General features: G+C 29.1%; 1 protein-coding gene across 1 annotated transcript; it reads right to left on the minus strand.

Moving 5' to 3' along the window:
* Window positions 1–5681: 5681 nt before the first annotated feature.
* Window positions 5682–11781, minus strand: LOC108450781 (cyclin-A2-4-like). Its single transcript, XM_017748548.2, has 12 exons — window positions 11488–11781; window positions 10134–10476; window positions 9695–9974; window positions 9101–9234; window positions 8577–8669; window positions 8306–8439; window positions 8020–8095; window positions 7737–7813; window positions 7292–7325; window positions 6997–7146; window positions 6105–6239; window positions 5682–5963 (listed from the first exon to the last, which is right to left on the minus strand). Exons 2-12 carry the CDS (start codon window positions 10413–10415, stop codon window positions 5910–5912), a joined length of 1449 nt encoding a protein of 482 aa, XP_017604037.1. The 5' UTR covers window positions 10416–10476; window positions 11488–11781; the 3' UTR covers window positions 5682–5909.
* Between the last annotated feature and the right edge of the window lie 2516 nt (window positions 11782–14297).

Below are 14297 nucleotides of genomic sequence, written 5' to 3' on the forward strand. Positions count from 1 at the left end.
TAAATTAAATTTTTTATACATATTGTTATATATTGTTATAATTATTAGTTTTGAATTATATATTTTATCATTTATTTATGTTATTTTTAAATGTCATTATACTTCCAAGAAAAGAACGAAATTTGAATTTAAAGATGACATTACGAGCCCTATATTTTACATTGTAAAATAAATATAGAAAATACGAAATTAAGGGTTTTTTTTCTAAAAAAAGGGTATTTTTATTATGCGAGATGATTGAAACACCACGGGCTGCCTTATCCACTGAAATATTAATTGCATCCACTCCTTTTCTGGATAACTAACTGTAAGTCACTGCCGACATAATGACTTCAAAGTTGTCATTCACATTCGCTTCAAATATCAAATTTCCTTGATTCGATGTTTCATTTATATTTATTTATTTTATTTACGTCTTCGTCCTTGTTTTTTTCTTTGTTCTTTTTTATTTTCCTTCTAGTTTTATTGATTCATGGAAAATGTTTTGTTTTATGAGAAACAAGTTAATCAACGAAAAATATGCTATTTTTCCTATAAATTAATATATTATTTTAAAAATCATAAGCCAAAATTTTGAAAATATACATTTATGAATAATTTTATTTTTATAAAATTAATTTAAATCAAGCTTAATATTATTATATTATAATAAATTTTAATTTTAATTATTAAAAATATTATAATGTTTAGTATTATTTAACATGAACAAGTGCATCGACAGTGTAACTTTTTTATTTCATAAACATCTTTAAAAATTGACACATATTTTTTTAATATTTTTTTATATATTTATAGGACATTTGTCAATTTTTTAATTTTATTTATGAATTCTAAAAACTCCACTAATAATCTAATAGTGTACAAAATATGCTTAAATCCGCCTGGTTTGCTTTAAAACTGCTTCGTGTATGTTACATCTCTTAATGGTCTCTGTTTGTTGTACTCTACTATTGCTGCCTTAAAACCTACTCCAGTCAACACTTCATTTTTCGCCAATGCTACCTTTTAATTATCATTAGCTTCCTTGCATTTTATTTGTTTTCTTGAGAAAGCCTTAAGTTTTATTTATTGGGCTTAGTATTTTTGAGATAAAAATATTTTTAAATAAATTATTTTTTAAGAGAAAAACATTTTTTAAGTAAAAATTAACCCAATTTTTAAGAAACTTAAAATTTTAACTTCTAGGAAGTTTTAGAAGTAAATTTTATGTGTATGGCATGCAACGCCAGCACGATTAAACAAGTAAAATGTAAAATGTAATATTGATTTAATTCGAAACAAAATAATAAAAATATTCTATAAATAAATATTAATAATTTTATTTATGTTATAAAGTAGATATCTATTCAAATTAAGATAAGTTTGATTTACTTTAATATTTTAATATTCATCGAAGTAGAATTTTATTTTGTTTATATTTCTTAGGTCTATAAATATAGATTTTGAAGAAGCATTGTAAATCTCTCTATTGATCAGCTCTTTATAAAATCAAGTTTCAAATATTTATTTCTCAATATGGGAGAGCATGAAAGAAACGAAGTAGTTGAGAATACGATTTCATTATTACTAGTTACCACATTTTTAATAGCGGTGATTTTAGGAATAATATTGTTTATGATAATAGTCTTTTAACTCTCTAATTTTTTCTTGTTGTTTCTGTCTCTTTTCATTTTTAATAAAATATATCACCATACTCAAAAAACAATATCTATTATTTTCAGAAAATTTAAATTTTCAGAAATCATTTTTTAAAAATTTATTTTCAATTATCTAAACATAAATTTCTAAGTGTACCCATCACCACCAGATGAAGCCAAAATGTTGAGCAGGTTAGGATATTTATAAAAATTCAAGAAAAGTAAAATAAGTTAAATGCTCAATTGGTATTAGATATTATAATTATCTGAATTTATTTTTAGTTAATTAATATTTAGATACTATTTTGTATTAGTTTACTAAATTGAACTAAAATGTTACTAAATTTATTATATAAAATTTTTAAATTCTATAAAATAAAATAAAAACTTTGGAAAGTTTTGGGATGCCAAACACAAATTTATCATATTTTTAAACACTAATTATAAAATAAAAATAAAATATTTTGAATGCGGAGCAAAGGGGCTGGCAGGGCCCGCCCTCCTAAAATTAAAAATTTACATTTAAACTATTTATAATTTATAAAATTTTAAATTAGTAATGATAAAATTGTACTTTACCTCTGTAAAAATATATAATTTAATTTCACCCAAAAAATTCCTGACTCGGACACTGTTGAAAACTCAAAATGTTTAAATGAAATTTTACAATATTAAAGGGCAGTCCCTAATTCACCCTGCCAATTACATATCTAAAAAAGAAAAATTAAAATCAAAATTTATTATGAATATTTTATCTATATCCATCGAAATAAAAATAAGTTTGATAATACATTAAACCTTTTATATTTATTAGAAGTAAAAGTTTATATAATATGTACTTATATCTATAAATATACACTTTGAAAATTATTGTAAAATCTCATTCACCAATAAAATTCATACATTCTCTTTTGTTCTCTCAATTTTTTAGTCTTTTACTTTCTTTAATATTTATTTCATAACAAAATTAAAATTATACAAGAATATCATAGATTGAATGGTAAAAATATTTATAAATGAATCTTCCTTAGGCTCCCATTCAATCTTTAAACATATTTTATTTAAATATTTCATATAAAAAAAAGTAAAATAAGATAAACAAAATTTATAACTGAATTCAATTTTTATTTAATTTTTCTTCAAAATAAACTATTTTTAAAGGAATCAATAAATGTAGTCAAATTTGAAAAAAAATATCGATTTCTGAAATATTTATCGCAATAGATTGATTTTGGAGAGAGAAACAAAAAATGCGCTCCTCTAGAAGCATTTTCTGCTAAAAATATGTTTTACACAACGCACTTTCTAATTTTTTAACACATCAACCTCTTTGGTTAGATAGTTAAATATTAGTAGTTTTATCTTTTAATCTCGGATTTAGTTCCATTCATACTCAGATTTGTATTTTTATTTCATATTGTTCAAGCTTTACTTTTATTTTTAATCACTAATTTTAGTATACTCATTTGGTTAGATGAGTGATTTTAAGTAAATTTGAATTCTTTTTATTTTATGATGTTTCAAGCTTTTTATTTTAATTAATAAATATACTATTTAAGTTTTCTTTTTCAACTCATATTTTTAATTTTATTTATAAAATTAAATAATTATTACAAAATCAATTTATTTTCCTAAATATCTTAGAAATTGACCCAAAACCCTAAATATATTTTTAAAATCAACATTTTATTAAATCCGGCTAATAAATATTTAAATCTGTCAAACTTGAATAAAGACTTTTTTTTATCATGATATGGTATAATTTAAATTTAAATTAATTTTATTATTTAAATTTAATCATAAAAATAACATTTTAAATATTTTATTATTTTTTAAGAACTTAGGCTTGGAATTATTTTATTTTCTTTAAAGCGAGGTAAGACCCAAAAATTAAATGAATGATTTAATGAAAGAGGTTTGTAGTTGAGCTTCTAACTACCATAAGTACTAACTACCTCCTTAATTAAAACCATTTTTTTTGGGGTGAATATATATATATATATATATTGTAAATTAATACCTTTTCTTAAACAGATGAATATATAGCTTTATCTGAATATTATTTTCTACTCGTTAAAATTAATCTCAAATCATAACAATTGTAGTTAACCCAAAAGAAATACATTTATATTAATAAGTAGATATTTTTAATTAATTTATAAAAGTTAATATAATAACAAATTTACATATTATTTATTTATATATATATATATATATATATATATAATTCAATTTTAGCCGTCGTAGAAAAATTTACGTCGGAAAAAGGTCTCTAACTAAGAGCTAACATTAAAGTTCCCTCCCTCTCTATTTTCCCCTATAAATTTCTACAGGCAACTGTTTTCCATCCATATTTCACCATATTTGTATGAAATAAATCATACAGAGAAAAAGGAAAAAATGAAAGCACCATCTCCACAACAGATTTCATATTATGAAGAGGTTAAAAAACGCCACGACGACAAAGGCTTCCTCTATGCCTGGTTTGTTTTTATTTTTATTTTTTAAATTATACTAAAAATATCGTATGTACTCGTATTATTCATTTTGAAAATAAAAATCATCTCTTGAAAGAGGTTGATTCTTTCAAGAGAGATCTTTAAAGTGTAATTTGTTAGGAAATGAATTAATTTCCCAACAATCAAAGGTGTTTTATCTTAGTGGGTGATTTTGTTTCCTGTTCTTTGCTAAGAGTTAGCGTACCATGAGAAGTTATTCAAAAGGTCTAGTTCATAAAGCCAAGTGCACTGCGATTGATAAACTTATAATACTCCAACCACCAAACCGAGGGTTATAAATAATCGAATTCTCATTTGTCCGATTGAGTTCCATAATTATTTATAAGTTCACCAACCAAGGTGCTCCTCAACTCTATGAATCAAAATTTCAGAGCAGCTATTCACGGCACATTAACTCTCAGTAAATCAGAAAAGACAAAACCTCCCACAAAAAAATAATATCTTTAATTATAGGAGAATCAGTCGGATGAATAATCCTTCAAAGTTTTCTCCTAAAAGAGTTAATCTCACTCGAGACTTATCTTTTGAGACAGATACCTTACAAGGAGTATGCTTGAGATGGTTTTTTTTTTTTTTTTTTTTTATGTTTATAAAATAATGGAGTTTGAAATGGGTGAATCTGGTGCAGTTTGTTTGCACTTTTTTGTTGCTGCTGCTGTTACGAGACATGCGACTGCTGTTGTTGCTGTGGTTAGAATTTTTATACATCATCCAATCCAAGTCCAAGAAGCTCGCAATTTGTTCTCGAGAGGCAATCCTTCAAATAAATTCTCCTTCCTCCACACTAATAGCTTCAATCTGTTTGTTGTGTATATCAACTCTCAATTTCTTTTCTGGATCTTGAATTTTTTTAATTTTTTTGCACATTGTTTTACCTACTGATTTTCATTGAATTTTATTTTGTTATAAAATAATTTCAGATTTGGTACATTAATGATTGAAATAATATAAACGTAACTGTTGACGCTTTTGCAATTTTTATTTGTTTTAATATGCCTCCTATTCTACAAATTTAAGCTTATAAATAGATTTTTTCACCCTAAAAATTAACCCATAACACATTCAAATATTAACTTTTACAAATTTTAGATTTAGTTTTATTACCATCTCTAGTATTCTTTCTTTTTGTTGTTTTAGTAAAACTATGTTGCCCCTAATTTTTATTCTTTTGAAAGAATTTTTCACATAAAATATTTATATTTGATTTTTTAATTTTTCATTATTTTACTTATTCCTTGCTTAAACTAAACTTATCTTCAACATATGCATTGTTAGAAAATAATTTAATTAAAAATTTTCTAATATCTAATAAATTAAGGATTTTAATAAGTTATTTTTAAATTTTTTATTAGTTTTTTGCAAAAGTTTTGAACCCAGCTATGTAACATTTTACAACTTTAGGTACAAAACTCAAGGATAAATAAATATTTAATCTTTTATACTTTTAAATATAATTTATTTTAAAAAATAACCAAATGACGACAATATCCTACAACCTAAAGAACATTATAGCAAGAAGTTGACCTTACGTTTAAGCCGTTTTACAAATTTCTCATTCTCTTACAAACATTACAATTAAACACAGTTAATCTATCTGTCACGGCAGATGATTAATAAGACAAAAAAAAAAGTACAGTTACTGGAAGAACCCTAAACAAAGATTTTGAAGCTCTAAAATTATGTTAGAATTCAAACCACCTGAAAATTGTGTTTTCTTTTTATCTGTTAGCAGTCCCCCTTTGTAAGTCGCCCTTTAAAACAGTGTTTCAAGCAGTTTCGGAGATCTTAAGGCTGCCACGGATTTAAACTGGTATCAACAACAAACCTCATTAGTTAACATATAGGAGAATGAAATGTTGTTTACAGCTCTCGTATCAACTATGCTACTCGGATTCAAATATGGGTATTTTGAGAGAGATACGATTATATAGAAAAATGGAAGAATTACCTTTTGTTGCCTATATTTCATGCGAATAGCACTTAGAGGACAACCTTTGGTGTTCAACTGTAAATCTTGCAATGCAATAACTGTGGTTTTCAGATCAGATTGATTATAAGCCGTATAGTGTTCAAGAGTTGAATTCTGCACAAAAATGAGAACTTAATATGAATAAAGTTACTCTAAAATTCGGTTAAAAGGCCAAAATAGAACTTTTTATGAATAACTCACTTTACTACTTAAACATAATAAAATATTTAAAAATGTATTAATACGTTTTTATAATTAAACTCAAGGGTAAACTATCAAAATAGTACTTTTGTTTACCTTAGATTACATTTTAGTCACATACATTATCGTATTGTAACATTTTAACCACTAAGCGTTAATTGCCATTAACGGTATAATGAAGTGGCACGTTAAATCATCATTTCATACAAAAATTTAGGTTAAATTATACAATCAGTTACTATATTTTTTTCATTTTAAGCAATTTAATTTTTTTTTTCTTTTACGTTAAAAGAGATGGAGAAGAAAAAAAAAATTGCTTAAAACGAAAAAATATAGGGACCAATTGTACAATTTAACCTAAAATTTTTATTTGAAATAATGATTTAAAGCTTACTATTACATTGTTAATAGTAATTTACGCTACAACACGTTAATGTAACCTAAGGAAAACAAAAGTAACTATTTTAATAATTTAACCTTAAATTTAAATAAAAATATATGTTAAATCATTTAAATTAAATTGTTGACCCAAGCCAACCGAGTTGGACAGATTATGCCCAAAACATTACAAAAAATTAAAAATTTTCAGTGTTTTCTTCAAAAGAATTGAACCGACTTATCTGATACGGTTTTTTAATCACGGCAAATGAAGAGGAAAAGAATGGCTGACCCATGGGTGAGATGACTGATCCAAAGTCCATCTGGCAAGAAATACAGCAGAGGCAGCCACGATTGAAGGAACAAAATTCAAGAATTCATAGTCAATTAATGTCAGTTCCGCTAGATAATTTGCCAAGTACTCCATTTCTATGCTGGGGCTCTGCATTTGATAAATTAAACTCAAGTCATATGTTTAAAAAAAAGAAAATTGATAATATAACTCGAGTTATCAACCGAGTCAAATTCAAGCTTGAAATTGGCTCTACCCTGAATTGAGACTTGTTCTATTTCCTAGTTGGTATTACCTTGTAAGAGGCTTGTGCTGCTCTTAAGAATCTCCTGAAAAAACCCAGAAATTTATGCAAGAAAATAAGATTTAGGAAAAATTAAGGGTAAAAACACCTTTTCGGTCCCTCTTAATTTTGTATTGAGCAAGGTGATCCCTCTTAAAATTTTGAAGCAATTTAATCCCGTTAATTTCAAAAGTAAACACTAAGGACAATTAATCCCATAAATGTGTAAACTTAGCGGGTTAAATTTGTTATAGTAATAAAAATATGTATAACTGGCCAAAAACATTAGCATTATGAATAATTGACTTTAGTTACTCACTTTTGAAATTAACAAGGATTAAATTGTTCTGATTTTCTCGAAAGGACTAATTGCTCAATACTGAAATTGAGAGAAACCAAATATGTCATATTTCAAGAATACATTGGGATATATCTGGATTGAACTGAAATAAATTACCTGAGAAACGTTTTTGCAGTAGGTGCAAATATTTGAAAACCAAAATACTTCAATACTTTAGTCTCCATTTTTAGCACCTGCAAACAATAACCAGAAATAGTAAGAATAATGTAGTAGTCCATATCTTTAACTTCAGTAGGCTCGTGTTTTCTCTATGTTACTTGAATTCGGAGAATCGGGTATACAGTTACATGTGACCCGTATTTGGATATACGTTGATTTAAATGTCGGATAAGGAAACTTGAAGAACAAGGCACTTAAAAAACTACATGCAAAACAATACCTCTTCTTTAGTGTAAGTGTTGTCTGTGATGAAGCAGAACTCCTCGACACGAGGTGCACATATTTCTTCGTACTTGCTTCAAGTTCAAAGAGAATATCGATGTTAGAATCACGATAGGAAAGCAAATGCAGATGTTATTTTATGATGACTGCACCTATGGTACTCGGATTTGGGTATAAGTTTCGGTTTTTGGGTGTATGGAGAGTCATATATCCCAAAATCCACATCCAAATATGTGTCCGATAAAAAAATGAAGATTCGAAACAATGTAGATGCAAAAGCTTACGAGGCTATCAGCATGCAAGTGATCCCAAGAAGTTGAAGTCTTTGTCTTTCAATGTAATTTTTAGAGAGAAACCAATCAATGAGATGCACTGTGAGGTAAAGTGAGTCAGGCACCAACTTATATTCTTCAGATACCTGAAACCATTGATCACGATGTGAGCATGATATACAAGTATGTACACGTATAAATGTCAAACACGAGCATGTTAAGAAAAATGAAGAGTAGGAACAACATAATCTGTTTTTAAATGATTTAACAGTTTTAAACTGACCTCCACAAGCCAATCAACCAAAATTCCCCGCATGCTTTGAGTGATATCCTGCTGTATCGTCTCCATAAAATTAGGATATGGCCTGCGGACAAGCTGAAGAACAAAAGTGCTTTAACCAAATGCAAAGATCAAAAGTTCAACCTAAGGATTCGGGTACAAATGAAGTCACAATAGGACCAAGAATTGCTATACGCACCATGAGATGGATGCATACACTGTATGCACCCCAAGTAAGTTACACAGGTTCGGGTATGAGTGTTGGATACATGTATTTGGAGGTCAAATCCCCACATAGATGAGTTTGATGCAAGTGTTGGACATTGGTACTTCAAGAATAATAGTCATAGTAACTTAGCTCCCAGGTCTCACAATTTAGACATAGATTGAGACAGTAATCATGTTACTAATTTTAATGATCAAGGGAATGAAATCCATTAGTTCTTTAGTAGAACTGAGAGGGGCATTAACTCGAAATGGGAACATCAAAGTGAAACAAAGGTAAGAATGACATGCATAGCACATACCTCAGCAACACGCAAGTTATTATAGATTTCAGGGGAATAGAGGCTGCACAGTTGAGGGTCCTTCTTATCCGAATCAATGTCGACAAAATCCGGGTAGCTAGGTGTTATCGAGGTCCCAGAAAAGCTAAATTTCCCTGCAGTAACCATTTCAAAAATGTCAGTATTTGCAGCCACAAAGCAAGAAATGCAATGTACATATTGCTAGAAATGGATATTCGGGGTTGGCTAACAGAACAAAGCCGCAGATACATTTACATCAGGTAAACGAATCCTCCTTCAACCATGGCTTTTCAGGTATCTCCTTCAACATTTTACCCTATACAATGTCGATTTACTTAATTGTGGACAAACCTCCAGAAAATGGTTCTCTTATCTAGGAGATGAACATCTACATTTCTAACTCTGCCCTTCCTAATCTTTAGAGCTATAGATAATACAATGAACTAAAACACTTGATTTATAAGGCTAGCTTTTGTGTATTGATTGGCATTATAGATGTCCTTACTCCCATGCTAACAGAACTTAATGTGTATGCATCCTTGCATATGACCTTTACCATTAACTTTGGATGTAAGGGTGAAGGAGAAAGCTAACCATTTCTTCGAGGACGACTTTGGGATTTTGAAGGCATTGCTGAACTTCGATTTGAAAGCCAACGGTAAAACACACCTTCATTTGTGCTATTTAACGGAAGAGTAGCATCCTCTTTCAAATTAACCGAGCATGTAACTTCTAATTTAGGTTCAATTTTTGCAAGCCCTTGCTTGTCTTCTTTTTGTAAGTTGGCTCGAGTTGGCTGGACTTGTGCTGCCACATCCGGCGCCACTTTAGACGAATTAGCTGCCCCTTTCCTAGCCTGCTTGTTGCTCTTAGCCTGGCAGTATTGAAGTTGTAAATCTCAAGTAATAGGTGAAACTATAAACAGTATCCAAGCAGATACGGATCAAATACGCATATCGTAACATTTCTAAAGAACTATACATATATAAGACCACAGCTAAAGTGATAGTATAATCAAGGATGGAATGTCAACCTGGATTTTGGTTGCACTAATGCAACTCTTATATGAATTATTGCAGCAAACATTTGTGACATCTTGAAGAACAGCTCTCTTCTTATGCTGAAGACCAGCATTGTGGTTTTCATCCAAGGCCGATCTTTTTGTGTTGGCTCGTGAAACCCGTTTCTGATCTGGTTGCTTAGGTGCATTGAGAGACTGCAACTGTCCGGAAGCACGCAATGTAGCTGCTCGAGCACGTGTGATTCGACCGTTAAGTGCACCAACATTAGCGGAAACTCCGTTTTCTTTCCTCATATTTACAATTTCCGGAAAATTCACAACACAGAGCAGTAAAATGAATCTACAAAAATGAAACCTGCATCCATGGCGAAAACCATACCAAATGAATATCATAATAAGGAGATCAAACAACAAGGTCTTATTAAAACATAGATTGGTTTGGTTAAACATATGGTAATGTCTTAAACGAAACCTATAAGGTAGATAAGGTAACATTGTGACAACAAAGAAGAACATTTGATGCTTCAAATTCAAAACAAGAACATACATTGGTACATTGTTCAAAATAATGTCTTTCAAACCATGTTTTCTTGGACTCTTCTAGGTTGTTCTATCAGATTTGAATATGAAATTACCATAACTTTACTAAACCACATACTTGTTCTCCATTCAAGTTTTTTTTAAGATAAATTTGTCATGTTTCAATGTTTTGCTCTAAAGAAATCCCCATTTCACCTATCGTTTATAGAACATAAGTTTAAAAACTAGAAATATGAACACATTTAAAAAAATGTCTTGTTCCCTCTCAAAGAAAGAACAGAACAGACAAATCAAACGCCAAATTTTTTTTTCAAAAAAAAAAAAAGAAGTTTGCTAAAAGGAAACCAATCTAACATTGAATATGAAATCTTTAAGAACAATATGAAATCTAAAACAAAACATAGATCTGAAATGCTTCCAAATTTCTTTTGGTTTTAGTTTCTAAAACAAAGAGAAATCAAGGGTAACACGTGAAAAATTCAAAAACCATTTGAAACAAATAATAATCAACAACAATGTACAAGAAAACTTGACAAATAAAAAAGGGAAACAGATTTTATTTCTAAATAATGTTTCCAAATATGAAGTTCAGGATCCTCAAAACCAAGAAACAAAAAAAGAACAAAAACCCACATTTTGTTAAAACACCCATTTCCCTAAAAGAGTCAAAAAAATTGAAGTAAACCCAAATCGATCTGGAGATTAATGAAGCATTATACATTGAAATTCAAACAATAAAAAGAAGAAAACAAAAAAGAAGAAAGAAAAAGAAGCTTTAGCCAATGGGCATTTTGAAGAATTAATTAATAAAGATTGAAACATTGACCTGATTCTTTTTCTAAGCTCAAAGAAGAAACATCCCTTAGAGCTTAGAAAGAAGAAATGAAGGAAATGTTTGGTCTTTAAATTCTTTCTTTTTTGCTATGGTTTTTTTTTTTTCTGATTTTCTCGAGAAAAAGGAAGAGAGAGTCAGTGGAGTGAGCGGGATAGAGTGTGGGTTTAAAAAATAATAATAAATAAATAAAAGGGGGAAATTAAATAAATAAAAGAATAATATAACTGGTGGATTAAGGGTTTGTTTATCTGATCGTTTGACTAAAAATAGTGGGAGGACAGTTCACGCTCCCATTAATTTGGTTTTTGATTTTTATAGTTTTTAGTTCGGGTCAAGTTTCGGATATGATATTATTAAAAATGGGTAAATAGACATTTTGGTCCTGAATTTGGCTTCATGGTTCAAACTAGCACCTAAGGGTTTTCTTTTGTTCAAGGTACTTGAACTTGACTTTACAGTCCAATTTGATACCTAAACTTAACTTTTTTATTCATATCGGTTTGAATTTGGCTTTTTTTTTTTCCAAATTAGTTCTTACTTTAAATAACTTATTTGAACTATACCAATTTGAACAAAAGAGTCAAGTTTAGGTACCTAATTGGACCCAAAAAAAACCCTTAAGTACCAATTTGAAATTGAAGGCAAGTTCAAGTACCAAAATTATTAAATTTAGATCCATTCAGTTCCAGTTCTAATTATTCTAAAATGTTTTTATTTGATTTTAATTATAAATTTTTTTAAATAGTAATTGATTAAATGATAAATTTTATCTCTTTCCTTTATGAAAATTGAGAAATTAATTTCTTTATTTTAATTTATAAGAATTTGGTTCCCATACTTTATAAAATTGACAAATTCATCCCAATCCAGCGAAATTCATGAATGAGATGTAATTTAGAGTTGGATCCCATTAAACTTTTTAATAAATTGCAATTAGCGGTGTTCTTCAAAAGGATGGAATTGATTAGGATCGGACTATATATGGTATTTTCATCATGTATTTGTTCAATGCAATGTAACTTGAAATATGAATTCCATATCTCATAAAACTTTTGAATTAGATCGGAATTTTTCAAATTAAATATTATTAATAAATTTATATTTATACAATATATAATTACTAGTAATATAAAAAAATTAATTTTTTTTTTCAAGAAGAGGCATGAAAATGTCATTGAAACCAACCCGCCATGGACATGTTTATAAATGGATTAAATTTTATTTTAATTTCTTTTTGGATACATAATTGAATCTCTAATTTCATGTCACGAGTTAGAACTTTAGTCTAGCGAACTATGCGGTCTTAAATGATTTTTTTACTTCAAAACCGCCTAAGTTAGCCTAACTCTCGAAAAGTAAGAATTCATAAAGGAAATACTATAAGGCGCTGAACTTAGCAGAAGCAAACTCAAAGGCAATGAAGCAACGAATAAACAAAAAAGCCATAAGAAAGCAACGCACATAAGATGTTCGAGTAAATGCTCTCAAAAGTATTTTGATTACTCTATAATGGGATGGTTACAAATAATGAGAAAACCTCTATTTATAAGTGAGTTTCTGCAAATCCAACAACACAATTTAAACTACATCAACAATCAGGATTAAGCCTATCTACAAGTTTGAGAATTCTAAAGGATTTAAACGCTTTACAATATCCTTTAAAATTACAAATATTCATTATGGTAACTTAAGTTTTACTAAAGTGTTTCACTGGGCCACCAAGGCTTCGAGTAGATAGAGGGGTTTCTCTATGTGTTCCATGAATTGGACTAGTTCAAGTGGGTTAGATGAGCTACATTTAATCAGTTGATCTCCATAAACGATTATGTGCGCAATGGCCATGTAACACCTTATACCAGGTTCGGTCGTCGGACCCAAGCAATAAGGTACTACAAGCAAATACAGAACATTTAATTACATTTCATAATCCAAAATCTCCATTCAATATAAATTTATTCATATATAATCAAGTAAAACATGCAATACAACCAAATTCGGGTCTATGCCAAGCTTACGAAAGTTTAAAATCAACACGGTATCAAATAGGCTTCAAATTGAAATAAATATAAAAAGATAGGAACAATTTGTAAACAGGGGTCACATAGCCGTGTCCCCTGACTATGTGGAAAGGCTGAGGCCGTGTGGGCAAACCGTGTACAAAAATCCAGACCATGTAATACAGGTCACATGGTTGTGACTCCAGACCATGTAACAAATTGTTGTCATGTATATAAAATTGTAAAACCTGTAAGCATTCACACGGTCGTGTCGCCAAACCGTATGAGAAGCTATGCATCTATTAAAACCCAAAATGCATTGACCACATAGCCATGCCATATGCCCATGTATGGCACACGGCCATGTGTCAGGCCCTGTTGCAGACCATGTCTACCTGTAGAAACCTTCCACAACAAGCTTTTAAACCTAATTCACTTACGCCATAAGCAACACATTATATCAATTCTCACCCAATTCAAAAATATCAATATCATGCCAAAAATATAATTATAACAATAAACCTAAGTGCCTAACCAGTATGCCACATTTGACACCTTAATGCAACAATTTCAATTTCAAACATAACACCATATTCAAACCAATCCAATATGCCTTCCAAGGCACCACAATCCCATTTACAGGACATACAACATTTAACCATTTATAACAACATATAATTATTCACTATTAACCATACAAGCAAGCATAAATGTAATCAATTGCCGGAATAGGTTTACGGAGCATTACTAGAGTTCATAAAATAATTCCATGTAATTCATGTCTATTACTATTCATATCTAAAA

This window comes from Gossypium arboreum, chromosome 9 (genome assembly GCF_025698485.1).
Source record: "Gossypium arboreum isolate Shixiya-1 chromosome 9, ASM2569848v2, whole genome shotgun sequence".
Classification (NCBI taxonomy): domain Eukaryota; kingdom Viridiplantae; phylum Streptophyta; class Magnoliopsida; order Malvales; family Malvaceae; genus Gossypium; species Gossypium arboreum.

Coding starts and splice junctions, on each gene's coding strand:
- LOC108450781 (XM_017748548.2), bottom strand. CDS start 10,415: ATGAGGAAAGAAAACGGAGTTTCCGCTAATGTTGGTGCACTTAACGGT. Junction 8,440..8,576: donor TGGTTGATTGGCTTGTGGAG/GTCAGTTTAAAA, acceptor CAATGGTTTCAG/GTATCTGAAGAATATAAGTT. Junction 5,964..6,104: donor TGAAATATAGGCAACAAAAG/GTAATTCTTCCA, acceptor TGTTGATACCAG/TTTAAATCCGTGGCAGCCTT.